This window comes from Schistocerca cancellata, chromosome 3 (assembly GCF_023864275.1).
Source record: "Schistocerca cancellata isolate TAMUIC-IGC-003103 chromosome 3, iqSchCanc2.1, whole genome shotgun sequence".
NCBI classification, from domain to species: domain Eukaryota; kingdom Metazoa; phylum Arthropoda; class Insecta; order Orthoptera; family Acrididae; genus Schistocerca; species Schistocerca cancellata.
The window spans coordinates 764,265,157-764,279,257 of NC_064628.1; the positions used below are offsets into that span (position 1 = coordinate 764,265,157).

The 14,101-nt window shown below is 41.0% G+C and overlaps 1 protein-coding gene across 1 annotated transcript in view; it reads left to right on the plus strand.

Annotated features, from left to right (window-relative positions):
* Nucleotides 1-14,101, plus strand: part of LOC126176555 (GTP-binding protein Rhes) — a 706,272-nt gene that overhangs the window by 586,087 nt on the left and 106,084 nt on the right. Inside the window, exon 3 of the mRNA XM_049923715.1 lies at nucleotides 9,851-10,046. Coding sequence (XP_049779672.1) covers nucleotides 9,851-10,046 — 196 coding nt within the window. The remainder of the gene's footprint in view (nucleotides 1-9,850; nucleotides 10,047-14,101) is intronic.

Genomic DNA, 14,101 nt, shown 5'->3' on the forward strand with positions numbered 1-14,101 from the left:
TGAAAAGTAGTGAACTTCGAATTAACAAGTAGTGAAATGTGTATAAACATGTGTTCCATAGCTGTCCTTTCCAAAACTTTCCGTCATCCTACTATGCAATATAACACCTGCTGTCAAAACAAACTGCAACAAATACTTAAATAACTACATAGCATAAACACATAACTTCAACATTATCCTCATCTGCAAAGGAAAAAAAAAAACTTCATTATTCATCACTTCATTATTCATAACTCCATCATTATCATCACCTGTAAAGAAAAACTTCATTATCCATAGTAGCACACTCTTCATCATTATTCATCAGTATTCATTATCATCTGCAAAAATATCACTTCATTACTCATTATACAACTATTCCTTATCTCTAGCATATTTCATCACTAAAACTAAGATGTGTAGTTCTGTCCGACAGCCTGCATTAATCACCTTGTATTCTGAAAGAAAAAATTAGTTAAGACTGCTATTCTACGATGAGTATAGTATATTCTTGTTAATGCTTGTTAATCCTGATCCATTTACTCTTCCTCATAAAGTTATTGCATCTTCTATCGTTTATTCCGTAGTTGAAATACCCATTTCCGTTTAATTTATTTCGCTTACACGTTATTTCTTTCTGAAAATGATGAACAGAGATTAACGTCTTGCATTTAAATCATATACCCACTAAATAATGACTGGTTTATGGTGACACAATTAACCATACAGCATAACATTACAGACAACGTAATATGTCAAAGACATTGACAGTGTTCAAAGCCAAAATGTACAGAGAATATCACAATGCAGCAGCAAAAAATGTAAAAGTCACGATGTTGAGATGTCATAGGGCCAAAAAAAAAAAAATGTCAAAGTCGACTGGTGTGTGTTATATCTTAACTATTTCACAGTGCATATAGACAAAACTGGAATACAATCGTACATAAAAAAGTGGAAAATGTGCATGGTCTGATGTGTAACGACAAGAAAAGCGACCTGCTAACCTTACCTTGCCGGGCACTTGCCAAGAAAAAATACGATAATCATCAGTAATTAGTCAGGTGAAATAATTGCATTAGTAAATGGCATCATAGCATGTTACATCATAAAGTGATTTCATTCAATAAACGGTTTAATGTTTGAGACATGGTGATTGCCTTTCGATTTTCTGGTTCTCAAAGTTTCGACGTGTACAACATTGGGGTGAGGGATGCTGCGAATCCGATATGGACCTGCGTATAGAAGTTCAAATTTACTGCACTTACCTTTTAATTTGCTGGATAAATAGTGTGTACGTACTAATATTTTCTGTCCAACGTGAAAGTCTCGGCGTGTACAAACCTGTTTTTGCTGTCTTCTCCGGCGCTCTGCGGCACGTTTGATGTTGTTCAGCGCAATGTCAATTATTTCGTGGTGTCGTAAGCGACGAGATGTAGGAAAATTTACAAATTCTTTAATTTTGTTTGGTGGTTCAACGTTTTTCAGTATAACAGACGGAGATAGCATAGTGGATTCATTTGGAATGGAATTAATTACATCTTGGAATGAGAGTATGTGTGTATCCCAATCAATATGTCTTTTGTGGCAGTATATTCGGCACAACTTACCAATTTCTTTCATTAATCTTTCACAGGGGTTCGAAGAAGCGTGGTACTTGGATATATAGATCGGAGAAATGTTTCTGGCTCGTAACATGCGTGTCCATACGCTACTACGAAATTGAGATCCATTGTCCGAAATTACTTTCATCACATGCCCTACATGAAATAGAAAATGTTTTACAAATGCTTTCGAAACAGTTTTAGCAGTAGCTTTGCGTAACGGAGTGAAAGTAACAAATTTTGAAGTGAGCTCAACAGCGACAAAGATGTAGCAAAAACCTCTGTTAGTTCTCGGAATCGGACCAAAAATATCTACTGCGGCCATGTGTCTTAATTTAACAGGTACAATGGGATATAAAGGAGGAATATGTGAAGTGGTGTCTGATTTAGCTTTCTGGCAAATTTTACAAGACGCTAAAACTCGTCGTATACGTTTCTCCATGTTGTTAAAATAACAGTTCTGTCTCAATATAAGAAAACATTTTCTTGCTCCGTAATGTGCGTAACTTAAATGAGTGTACCAAACTAATTTGTTAACCAGTTCGTCAGGAATGCATAATAACCAATTGTTGCTGTCAGGATGAGAGCGGCGAAACAGAATGTCATTGCGTACAGTGTAGTGGTTCCTAATCGTAACATTATTCTTATCTTGCCAAAGCTGTTTAATTTATTTCCACACGTTGTCTTTATTTTGTTCTTGTGCTATGTCCTGTAATGACGATGAAATAAAATTTTCAAATGCTACTTGCTGAATGTACATGACACTGAAATTTGTTTTGCAGAAGTTGGTTGCTACGTCTTGCTGATTGTTGCCGAGAGAACGCGATTGTGCGTCTGCTATAACATTTTGCGTACCGGGAATGTGAACTATTGTAAAATTAAATTCCTGTAAATATAGTTTCCATCTGCTTAATCTGTCGTGCGTGAATTTAGCTGAAAGTAAAAATTGTATCGCTCTGTGGTCTGTGTAAACTGTGGTATGTCTGCCATAAAGAAAATGTCTAAATCTCGTAAAAGCCCATACAACACATAATGTTTCCAATTCTGTAACGGAGTAATTTCGTTCAGCAGGTGACAAAATGCGGCTTGCAAATGCGATGTTTTTAATTACTATTGAACCATCTTCTTCAATTTCCTGAAAAATATGTACGCCTAAAGCTGTGTTGGAACTGTCGGTGGCAATGGAAAAATTTCTGGTAAGATCTGGGTGCGATAAAAGTGGAGCATTCAACAAAGCATGTTTCAGGTTCACAAATTCAGAATGTGCTTGCTTATCCCAAGACCAAATACTGTTTTTACCTGTTAATTGGCATAGTCTAGGTGTGTCTAAAGCAGAGTGATGAATAAATTTACGAAAAAAGTTAATTAAGCCCAAAAAACTGCGTAGTTGCTTTTTTGTCGTAGGAACAGTAATGTCACGTAGAGCTTGAAGTTTTTCTGGATCAGGTGCAATGCCTTCCGCTGAAATTACGTGTCCAAGAAATTTTATAGAAGTTTTGCCAAAGTGCGATTTACTAAGGTTAACTGTAAGTCCTTGTGCATGAAAAGTTTGTAACAGTTGTTCAAGAATCATATTGTGTTCCGACCAGTTAGCTTCTGCGATAAGAATGTCGTCTACATACGTCGTAATTCTGTCCTTAAGTTCTGTTGGAAGTATTGTGTTCAAACCGCGAATAAAGGCTGCAGAAGAAATAGTTAAACCGAATGGTAATTTACAAAATTGATAACAGTCGCCGAAACAGAGAAAAGCTGTATATTTTCTGCAATTTGGATGAAGTTGAATTTGCCAAAATCCCGATTTCAAATCTAATGTGGAATAAATAGCAGTACCGTGAAATTTCTGTAGAAGTTCCTCTAGTGTCTGTGGTCGATCTGTTTCATTAATAATAATGTCATTAATGTGACGTGAATCAAGTACGAGGCGAAGTGAGCCATCTTTTTTCTTAACAATATGTAGCGGGTTTATGTACGGACTAAATGCTGGTTCTATAATTCCTTGATCAAGCATATCCTGCAATTCTTTCTTAACTTGTTCTCTGTGGATATACGGAATGGGATAATGTTTAGCTTTAAATGTGTCGTGCTGTTTCACTTGAAATTCATACATAAATCCGGACATAGTACCAGGAATGTTGTCAAAAACTGGAGCTTGCTGTAAAAGAATTTTGAGTAGTTGCATTCGTTCGTCGTCTGTAGTTGCACTGCTTTGTCTAACTTTATCGGAAATCATTTGCATTACGTCATAGTCAGCTTCGTCTGGAGTATTATCGTTGTGTACGTACGTATTCGCGAACAATGTGGGATTACAGTCTATGTTACGTGTTGCGGAAATGACCTCTTTGCGGTTAATTGTTTGTTCTTCCGCAGATAAAGAGTGCTGAAATTCTAAAGCCAATTGTACATCTTCATCCTTTAGCATTAAATAAGAATTTTGAAAATCGATAACTGCGTCGTGTTGTACCAGAAAATTCGTACCTAAAATTACGTCTGTTGTCAATAAAGGAACAATCCAAAAATTAGAGTGGAAAGTATGACCTCCAATACAAAATGATAAATGTGTCTGTAATTTAACGTCTACTCCTTTACTCGATACTGCTCCCTTCACTTTTGTTTTGCCTAAAGGTAATGTCGGATAAATATTCTCTTTGTTGCACTCGTTGAAAGTCTCCTCATTTATTACTGATATAGGTGATCCGGAATCAATTACTGCTGAGAATTTTGATGAACCAATTTTAATTTCGATAACAGGATGTGAAATAGTTTTCTGAACAAACGGTCTTTCCTGCAAGAGAGTGTCTCTGATATCGTCAAAAGTAATTACATTTTCGTGAACAACATTTTGCGTGTCTAACGTAGTGCTTGTGTTATTGGAAGATGCGATCTGTACATTATCTAGTCAGATTCTGTCTGACGTGTTATTATTATTAGGAGGATTCTGTGGCATTTCGACGATCTGAACAGTTCTATTACTTCTTCCAGACGTATTACGCTCTGGATGGTACCTACTGTCGGGTTCATTCATGAGAATATGTTCTTGTTGATTACTTTGTTGCTGGTAAGACCGACTGTTATTATATGTACGCTGATAATTGTGTTCATCGTTTTTACGTCTGTCGTGATAGTCATTCCTATACGGTACATTGCGATAGGAATTGAAATATTGTCTTCTTTGTACGTAGTTGTTTCCTTGCTGTCGTACATTACTATTTGTTGGATCTGTGACTATATGTGCACGCGGCGGAACATTAAAGCCTGGTTGACCTTGTGCATTACATTGTTGGTTACGTATGCTAACCGGTTGACTTTCATGCTGTTGCGGTGGAAAACTTCTATTGTTACCAAAGTGTGCTTCCTGTTGCTGAAAATTTTGACGATATTGATAATCTGAATTTTGTCTGTGATTTAAGTTCTGGTAGTTATCGTTTCTAAAGCGTCTGTTACTTTTCCTATTGAAATTACGTCCCTGATCATAATTACCGTAAGTTTGTTGACCTTTGCTATTATACGAAAAGTTTTTCTTTACAAAAGAATAATCAGATTGCTGTACTTCCAAGAGCTGTAAAAGATCTCTGAATGCTGAAATGTTTTCTTTTTGCTGACCAGTTAAAAGTGACACTCGTAATGACCGTGGTAATTTAGAGATGCATAATTGTATAAGTGCGGATTCACTGTACGGTTCACTTAGGTACTGGTTCTGTTGCACCATGTGCTCAAAAAATTGCGTCACACTGGGAAAATTGGAGTTCTCATAATTTGGCAAACTAATTAACTGATCTTTAATTCCGCGCTGTGTCGTCTTCGACCAGTACGCTGATAGAAAAGCATTCTGAAATTCCTCTATCGAGTAACACTGTCTCGCGATCGGTCTCATACGAGTTGCCGGTTCGCCTTCCAAAAAGCTGCAAATAAATTCAAGTTTGTGCGTAACAGGCCAAGTCGGTGGAAGAGCAAAGCTAAATTGTTGAATCCAATCCAGTGGGTGAATCTGCGTTCTATCGTTTTTAAATACTTTAAACTTTCTCACTGACAGAAAATGTTTGTAATCGAAATTATCATCTCTGTGAGATGGAACATGTTCAGGATCGTAAGAGAATCTATTGAACTGTGCTTGATCGGAATCTAAGTCCCGTACTCTCTGTAGATTACCCAAATTATACGCGCTGCGTGAGTCTGACAAATGTTCATAAAGTGGCGTCTGTTGTGGTATGTTATTAACTGAAATGTTTTTCATCCCTGTTACTTCTTGTTGTAAATTTGACAACTTCCTACGTAACGTGTTGTTAGATGAATCGATCTCATTAATTGTCTGCTGTAAATTTTGAAATTCAGGTGTTTGATTAAATGAAACCGGTGAAGTATCGTCTGATTTATTGTCATTAGCACTTTCGATAGCATCAATGCGACTGGCCAATTCATCATATTTTTCAGTCAGTATTTTTGCCTGATCATCGGTTTTAGAATCGGACGCATTAATCTGTTTTTGCAACTTACGCGTAGTTTCGCTCAGTTTTTTAACATCAGCTTTGAAGACATCGCAATCCTGCGTTAGTTCTAATTGTTCGAATCTGTCTGTCACTGTTTGAATATTTACTGTGTGTGTATCTGTTTTTGATTTAAGATCAGAAATTTCATCCCGTAATTCCGCGTTCAACTGTTCTATGGTATTAATTTTGTCGGACACTGTAGTAATATTATTGTCTACATACGTCTTCGCTTTCGCGAACATTTTACGTTTGTCTTCTTGTCTCTGAGCCGTGATTGTTTCCATGACTTGTCGTTTTACTTTGTTTTGATCTTGAATAAATTTGCGGAAACGCGTATCACTGTTCTGTATGTGCTGATTAAAGCGTTCGTCAATCTGAGTGTTCTGCTGTTCGAATTTCGCGTCTATCTTTGCGTCCACTGTGCGCGAAAGTTCTGCTGTCATTGCTTTAAACTCGTCGCGTAATTGTGTAGCTTTTTCAGAGCATTGTTTAGCGACTCCGCTAATTTCGTCTCTGAGTGTTTCTGTTGCGGCTGTTTGCATTTCCCTTAATTCTTGCGCAACAGACTTAATTTCTTCGCTATTTTTTTGTGAACAAACCTCAATTTCCACGCGTAACTGTTCCTTAGTGTCATGACACTGCGCGGCAACGGCTCTGATTTGTTCACTTAACTGTCTGGAATTGTTGTCTAATTTTTCATTCAACTGTCTGGAATTGTCGTCTAATTTTTCGTTTAGCTGTTCGTTCTGTTCCCTAAGTTGTCTGAAATCTTCACTCTGTTGTTTGAAATTTTCATCAATTTTATTAAATTTTTTGTCCTGTTTTTCATTCTGTTGTTTAAATTCTTCCCTAAATTGTAGCAGTATTGCCAAAATTGGATCCGAGCCTAAATTAGCATTTCTATTATCTGTGCTGTTTAATGGTGGATCTGAAATTGTTTCGCTTTCAGTAACCATTTGGTTATTCTGAGACTTATAAAAAGGTTTGCCAGTCAAATGTACACTGTCGGACACTATTTCGGAATTAAATAGATCCGTCGTACTTTGAGTATCTTGTTCATTTTCATTAGACAAATTCGTCTGTACGTTACTTGAATTTTCCAAATCGGATATGTTAAGCTGGGCAGCGCTCATTACAATAGAGCGTTCCGCGTCATCAATTGTCGTCAAATTAACAGACGAGACAATTGAGTTCGTTTGTTCATCATTAAGGTAAAAGTCATCATTAGTGGTTGGAATACACTGATTGTTAGTGAACGCAGGATTGTCATCACTACACTGCGTGTCACATGTCCTATCGGTCACGTTGTTTGGTCGGTAATTTCGTTCATAATACCTCGCGATACACTATTCACAGTCTTTCGCGGCATTTTTACAATAGTCACAAATATTCACAAAACAAATAAGCACAAAAGCAAAAACAACACACAAATACAACAGAGCAACCAATTGCCGTTGACCTGTAGATGGAAAGTCACAAGATTAGTACAAGCGTTGCGCCAAATTCTAATTATACTTAAGCAAATAAGAGCAGATATCTGACTGTTGTTCAAAAGATTCTCAACGAAATACGATCCTGGACTGGGTGTCGCCAAGTGAAACCTCCCCACAAAAATGTTGACCGGACAATAATTTGAATATTAACAAGAATACAACCTAACGTAATCTCCCAGCAAATAAATTTACTGACAATGACAATTAGACAAAAATTAGCAATCTGACCCAAGTATAAATTCCTCACGAAAATAATGAAAGTCAATTCAGTGATAAGAAAATCTCAGTGATAATGATAATTCAATTAAACCGAAATATCGGTCTTTGGCCCTGTGCAAATCAGAATTAAATTCTTACCTCATTGTAACTGCTAGTCAAATTTCTGCTCTTATTCTTGCGCACAGCTTGGAGGAACTGCATTGCAAATAATAATATTCCTTTTTTTGTAATTTAACTGAAACTTGTCTTTAACGGAAGTGGAATGAAATCGTTAATTCAATTAAATAATTTTTTTTTTTTGTAAAATTGCTTTTAAATCAAAATTATTATTGGGGCACTTGTTGGAAATTAATTACAATAAATAAACTTTACATTATCTGATGATTACCTTAATTAACAATATACCTCATTCAGCATCTTGACCAGTGTTGCCGACGGACTACATCACACAACCGCACTGGGCTGCTACTACTGACCGAGTACTACTCAACTGCACTGCTACTATCGTACTGCTCGCAACACTCGCGCGGTCAAGCGCAGACTAGCCACGATTATAGGCTCTCTGGTCAAAGATTTTAACGTGCCTCACCATCGCTGCTATGTTACATACGTGTTTCAAGTTTCCAAGCGATTTCTCATACACAAACAGCAGTTGACCAGCGTTGCCTGGTGAAACGTTGTTGTGAAGCCGCGTGTAAGGAGGAGAAATGCGTACCATCACGTTTCCGACTTTATTAAGGTCGGATTGTAGCCTATCGCGATTGCGGTTTATTGTATCGCGACATTGCTGCTCGCGTTGGTCGAGATCCAATGACTGTTAGCAAAATATGGAATCGGTGGGTTCGGGAGGGTAATATGGAAAGCCGTGCTCGATCCCAACGGCCTCGTATCACTAGCAGTCGAGATGACAGGCATCTTATCCGCATGGCTGTAACGGATCGTGCAGCCACATCTCTATCCCTGAGTCAACAGATGGGGACGTTTACAAGACAACAACCATCTGCACGAACAGTTCGACGACGTTTGCAGCAGCATGGACTATCAGCTCGGAGACCGTGGCTGCGGCTACCCTTGACGCTGCATCACAGATAGGAGCGCCTGCGATGGTGTACTCAACGACGAACCTGGGTGCGCTAATGGCAAAACGTCATATTTTCGGATGAATCCAGGTTCTGTTTACAACATCATGATGGTCGCATCCGTGTTTGGCGACATCGCGGTGAACGCACCTTGGAAGCGTGTATTCGTCATCGCCATACTGGCGTATCACCCGGCGTGATGGTATGGGGTGCCATTGGTTACACGTCTCGGTCACCTCTTGTTCGCACTGAGGGCACTTTGAACAGTGGACGTTACATTTCAGAAGTGTTACGACCCGTGGCTCTACCCTTCATTCGATCCCTGAGAAACACTACATTCCAGCAGGATAATGAACGACCGCATGTTGCAGGTCCTGTACGGGCCTTTCTGGATACAGAAAATGTTCGACTGCTGCCCTGGCCAGCACATTCTCCAGATCTCTCACCAATTGTAAATGTCTGGTAAATGGTGGCCGAGTAACTGGCTAGTCACAATACGCCAGGCACTACTCTTGATGAACTGTGGTATCGTGTTGAAGCTGCATGGGCAGCTGTACCTATACACGCCATCCAAGCTCTGTTTGACTCAATGCCCAGGGGTATCAAGGCCGTTATTACGGCCAGAGGTAGTTGTTCTACGTACTAATTTCTCAGGATCTATGCACCCAAACTGCGTGAATACGTAATCACATGTCAGTTCTAGTATAATATATTTGTCCAATGAATACCCGTTTATGATCTGCATTTCTTCTTGGTGTAGCAATTTTATTAGCCAGTAGTGTAATTCCGCCATGGGTTGTTTATGTCTTATATGTATATACTGCTTCAAAGTAAATTCGATACATATATGCTTCAGACATTGTACTATTACTTTCGTAGAAGCTTAACTTTATACCGATTTCCATCCTGCAGCGAGAAGTGTTGTTGGGCGCCGCAACTGATGTAGCGGATAGCCTTAGCTGCACTGAGTGTGACGGTGGTGATGGTGTGCGCAGGTGACCTGTTCGTGCTGGTGTTCAGCATGGACAGTCGGGAGTCGTTCGAGGAGGTGGTGCGGCTGCGTGAGCAGATCCTGGAGACGAAGCTGAGCGCCTGCGCGTCGGCCAACAGCTCCTCGTCCAGCCGCAAGAAGGCCGCCATGCCGCGCGTGCCCATGGTCATCGCCGGCAACAAGTGCGACAAGGAGATGCGGTGCGTCTACTCTCTCTACTCCCTTACTTCAACATTCTTCACTTTGCTCTCGTTCAATACAATCCTAAATATATTTCCATCTTTATACAAAGTGTCCCATTTATCCAGATTACCGCAAAAATACTGCAGGAGAAATAATAAAACACCCTCAAGACTATTTTATTGACAAGTGAGGTGACAGGTAGCCCACCCTTGTGTGAGTATACGATAACCAGTTCAGATCAAATGAAACACAAATATCACAGTAAAGGGTACCCAACCAGAAGCATCAACACGCAGCGTACCTCCCTCTGGCGGCAACATACTCACGTATTCTCACACGTAAACTGTCGTAAAAGCGTAGAGCAGTATCCTGCGATAGACTATCTCAAGCGTCTTGTGCTTTTTGCTGCATTTCGGCATTGTTTCTTGCAGGGCCTGAAAACCGAGTAAGTTCCCTCTTCATCACGTTCCATACGCATTCAGTTGGAGAAAGATCTAGTGATCTTGCTGGCCAGGACAGAGGTTGCCACGACGAGGAACACGTTGCATCACTGCAGATGTACATAGACTTGCATTATCGTGCTGAAAAATCGCATAACCTTCCTGTCGAAGAAATGGCACTAGCACGACGATAACACCCTCTGCCATGTTACGTTATCTTGCAGAAACATCAAATTTGACCGTGAGTTGTAACAGATGGCTCCCATCCTCCCCACATCATGAAGGCTGGAATGGGACTAGCATGTTGTGGGCGAACGCTCTCTGGAACGGGCAGTTCACAAGGTCTGTGCCATACACGTGTACGACCATCACTCACACACAGACAGAACTCACTCTCATCCCTGAATACAACAGAGCCTCATTCCAGTCTCCAGAGTAGCCATGCTTGGCAGTGTCGTGGTATCGGTAGTATCCTGGTCAGAAGTACACACGAACGTAATCCTGCTGCAAGCAGGCGGTTCCCATTGGTCCCTGGTAACAGTACATGTGAAACATGTCCCCGCATTTCGTCCCTGGATGATGTTCGGTCGGTCACCGCTGCCTGCACAATGCATCAATCTTGACGTGTGTCTGTACTACGCGGATATCCAGAACCTGGTCTACAGTTGTAGTGATGATCCACAGACCAACGTTGAAAGCAGCGACACACCACCTATATATTGAGCCAAAAATTTGTAGCAATCCGTCGATACGGCTGTCCAACATCCCGCAGGATCACAATGCGAACCCGTTCAAATGGCTGAAGCTGTTCAATATGAGTACGTACTCGTCGGTGAGGCATGGTTGTGCCCTGTAATGAATGTTGCAAAGATGGTTCACCTCTAAAGTCAGCACAGTTACTGCCTGCAGAGTCAAAACAGTGGAGGCAAAGGCAGGCCTCCGGAGCGCCATCCCGTCGCCGATGGGCGTGACAAATGAGTCACTAAAACTACGAGTACAGCTCTTCAGAGTGTGTATATTATGCCCTGGTGCTACTGAACGTAGTTCTTTAGGATGTTGCATTTTTTCCGGCAGCGCAATTTTTTGTCTAGACCAAAATAAAAAATGTACCAAGAAAATGTTATTTAGTTACCAGAGAGACATTAACCAGCATGATTGTCTTTGCTATAACATAGTTTCGTTATGAAGATATGAACAACAGTAAGTCATTATTAAATAGCATACTACATTTTTGTAACAGACAGTCCATTTCTTCCCCTCAAGGGAAGTACCACTGTGTTCTTATCACGTAAACATGATGTTATCAAAACATGTACCCCAAAATTGACTATGGCTCCCCTATACCAGCACACGGTGTAGATACCAGGGGTAACCGGTTCTAGGCGCTTCAGTCCGCAACCGCGCTGCTGCTACGGTCGCAGGTTCGAATCCTGCCTCGGACATGGATATGTGTGATGTTCTTAGGTTGGTTAGGTTAAAGTAGTTCTAAGTCCAGGGGACTGATGACCTCAGATGTTAAGTCCCATAGTGCTTAGAACCATTGAAGCAGGGGTAACGTAACTCATTCACTTGCAGCAGCAGTGAGTAAACAAATGGAAAGACAAGAATAATACACTACAATTATTTAGTCAATCGTCTCCAGTTGAAGGGTCCGCAGCTCGTGGTCTCGCGATCGCGTTCTCGCTTCCCGAGCACGGGGTCCCGGGTTCGATTCCCGGCGGGGTCAGAGATTTTCACCTGCCTCGAGATGACTGGGTGTTTGTGTTGTCCTCATCATTTCATCATAATTCATGAATGTGGTGAGATTGGGCTGAGCAAAGGTTGGGAATTTGTACGGGCGGTGATAACCGCGCAGTTGAGCGCCCCACAAGCCAAACATCATCATCATCATCATCATCATCATCCCGTTGTAGGTTTTAGTGAGTACAATGTACACTAACGAAGGGTAGGTTGAAATGCTACTTATATGTGGCAAACATACGTTATCAGAACAGTAACGTATAAAAGTCGTAGGATACTACAGTATAGGTACCCGTATTGAAAACTTACTCGAAATACTGTTCTGCTAACTCCCACTCTCCATGGATGAATAGCATTTCATGCATTTCAGTCTTATCTTCGTTAGTGTACATTCTCCTCTCAAATCTTCAGCGGAAGACGGTTGACTGAATTCCCCGTGTGCATTATCTTTATGTTGCTATTTGTTTACTATCAACTCCAGCAAGCGGTTACACTACTCTGCACTGTCTGTTGGTAACGGAGAGTCGAAGTCAGTGTAGAGTTACATCTTTAATAAAGTCATGCTTACGTGAATGGTACAATGTGATACGTTTACGAACAGGTTTTGAGGAGACGAAGTGGATTACCGAATGAAGAATATACGGTGGTATTTAAAAAAGACGAACTGCAGTTCATATCTTCGAAACGAACAAAATTACAAGAAAGACAATCACGCTGGTTAATATCCGCTGATGCCTGCACAACGTTTGCTTGACATATTTTTTACTTTAGCTCTGGACAAAAATTTATTTGGGGTAGTTGAGACAAATAACTTTGTGTGTAACTTAACTATGATTACAAATTTTACCAGCATTTATAATTACAGTGTGTTTCTAATTATTTTTCTCTCTTCTGCTTTATTACTCCATAGCTGTTCAAGATCATTAGTTATACTCATTGCTGACTGAGTCTCCGAGTGCAACACTCTAAGAAAAATAACGACGCACCACGAAGATCCATTCAAGAGATAGCCAACGGTCTTGCCGCAGGTGGTAACACCGGTTCCCGTCAGATAACCGAAGTTAAGCGCTCTCGGGCCGGGCTAGCACTTGGATGGGTGACCACCCGGTCTGCCGAGCGCTGTTGGCAAGCGGGGTGCACTCAGTCTTTGTGGGGCAAACTGAGGAGCTACTTGATTGAGAAGTAGCGGCTCCGGTTTGGGAAACTGACATACGGCCGGGAGAGCGGTGTGCTGACCACATGCCCCTCCCTATCTGCATCCAGTCACGGCTGTGGGCTGAGGATGACATGGCGGCCGGTCGGTACCGTTGGGCCTTCATGGCCAGTTTGGGAGGAGTTTTTCAAGAGAAAGAGCTTAACAAACGAGTAAGTCAATATCGCGTTGGTCCACTTCTGGCCCTTATGCAAGCAGTTATTCGACTTAGCATTGATTGATAGAGTTATTGAATGTCCTCCTGAGGGTTACTGTACCAGATTTGGTTCAACTGTTAGATAGTCGGAATCCCGAGTTGGTTGAAGGGCCCTGCCCATAACTCTCCAGACGCTCTCAATTGGGGAGAGATCCGGCCATCTTGTTGGTCAAGGCACGGTTTGGCGAGCACGAACAATAGAAGCTCTCACCCTGTGTGGGAGGACATTATCCTGCTGAAATATAAGTCCAGAATGGATTGCGATAAAGAGCAACAAAACGGGGTGTAGAATATCGTCGATGTACTTCCATGCTGTAAGGGTACCACATGCGACAACCAAAAGGGGTCCTGCTACGAAAAGAAATGGTACCCCAAACCATCACTCGTGGTCATCGGACCGCATGACGGGCGACAGTCAGGCATCTGTCTGGGGCGTCTCCAGAAACTTCTTTGATGGTCATCGAGGCTCAATTCGAAGCGCAA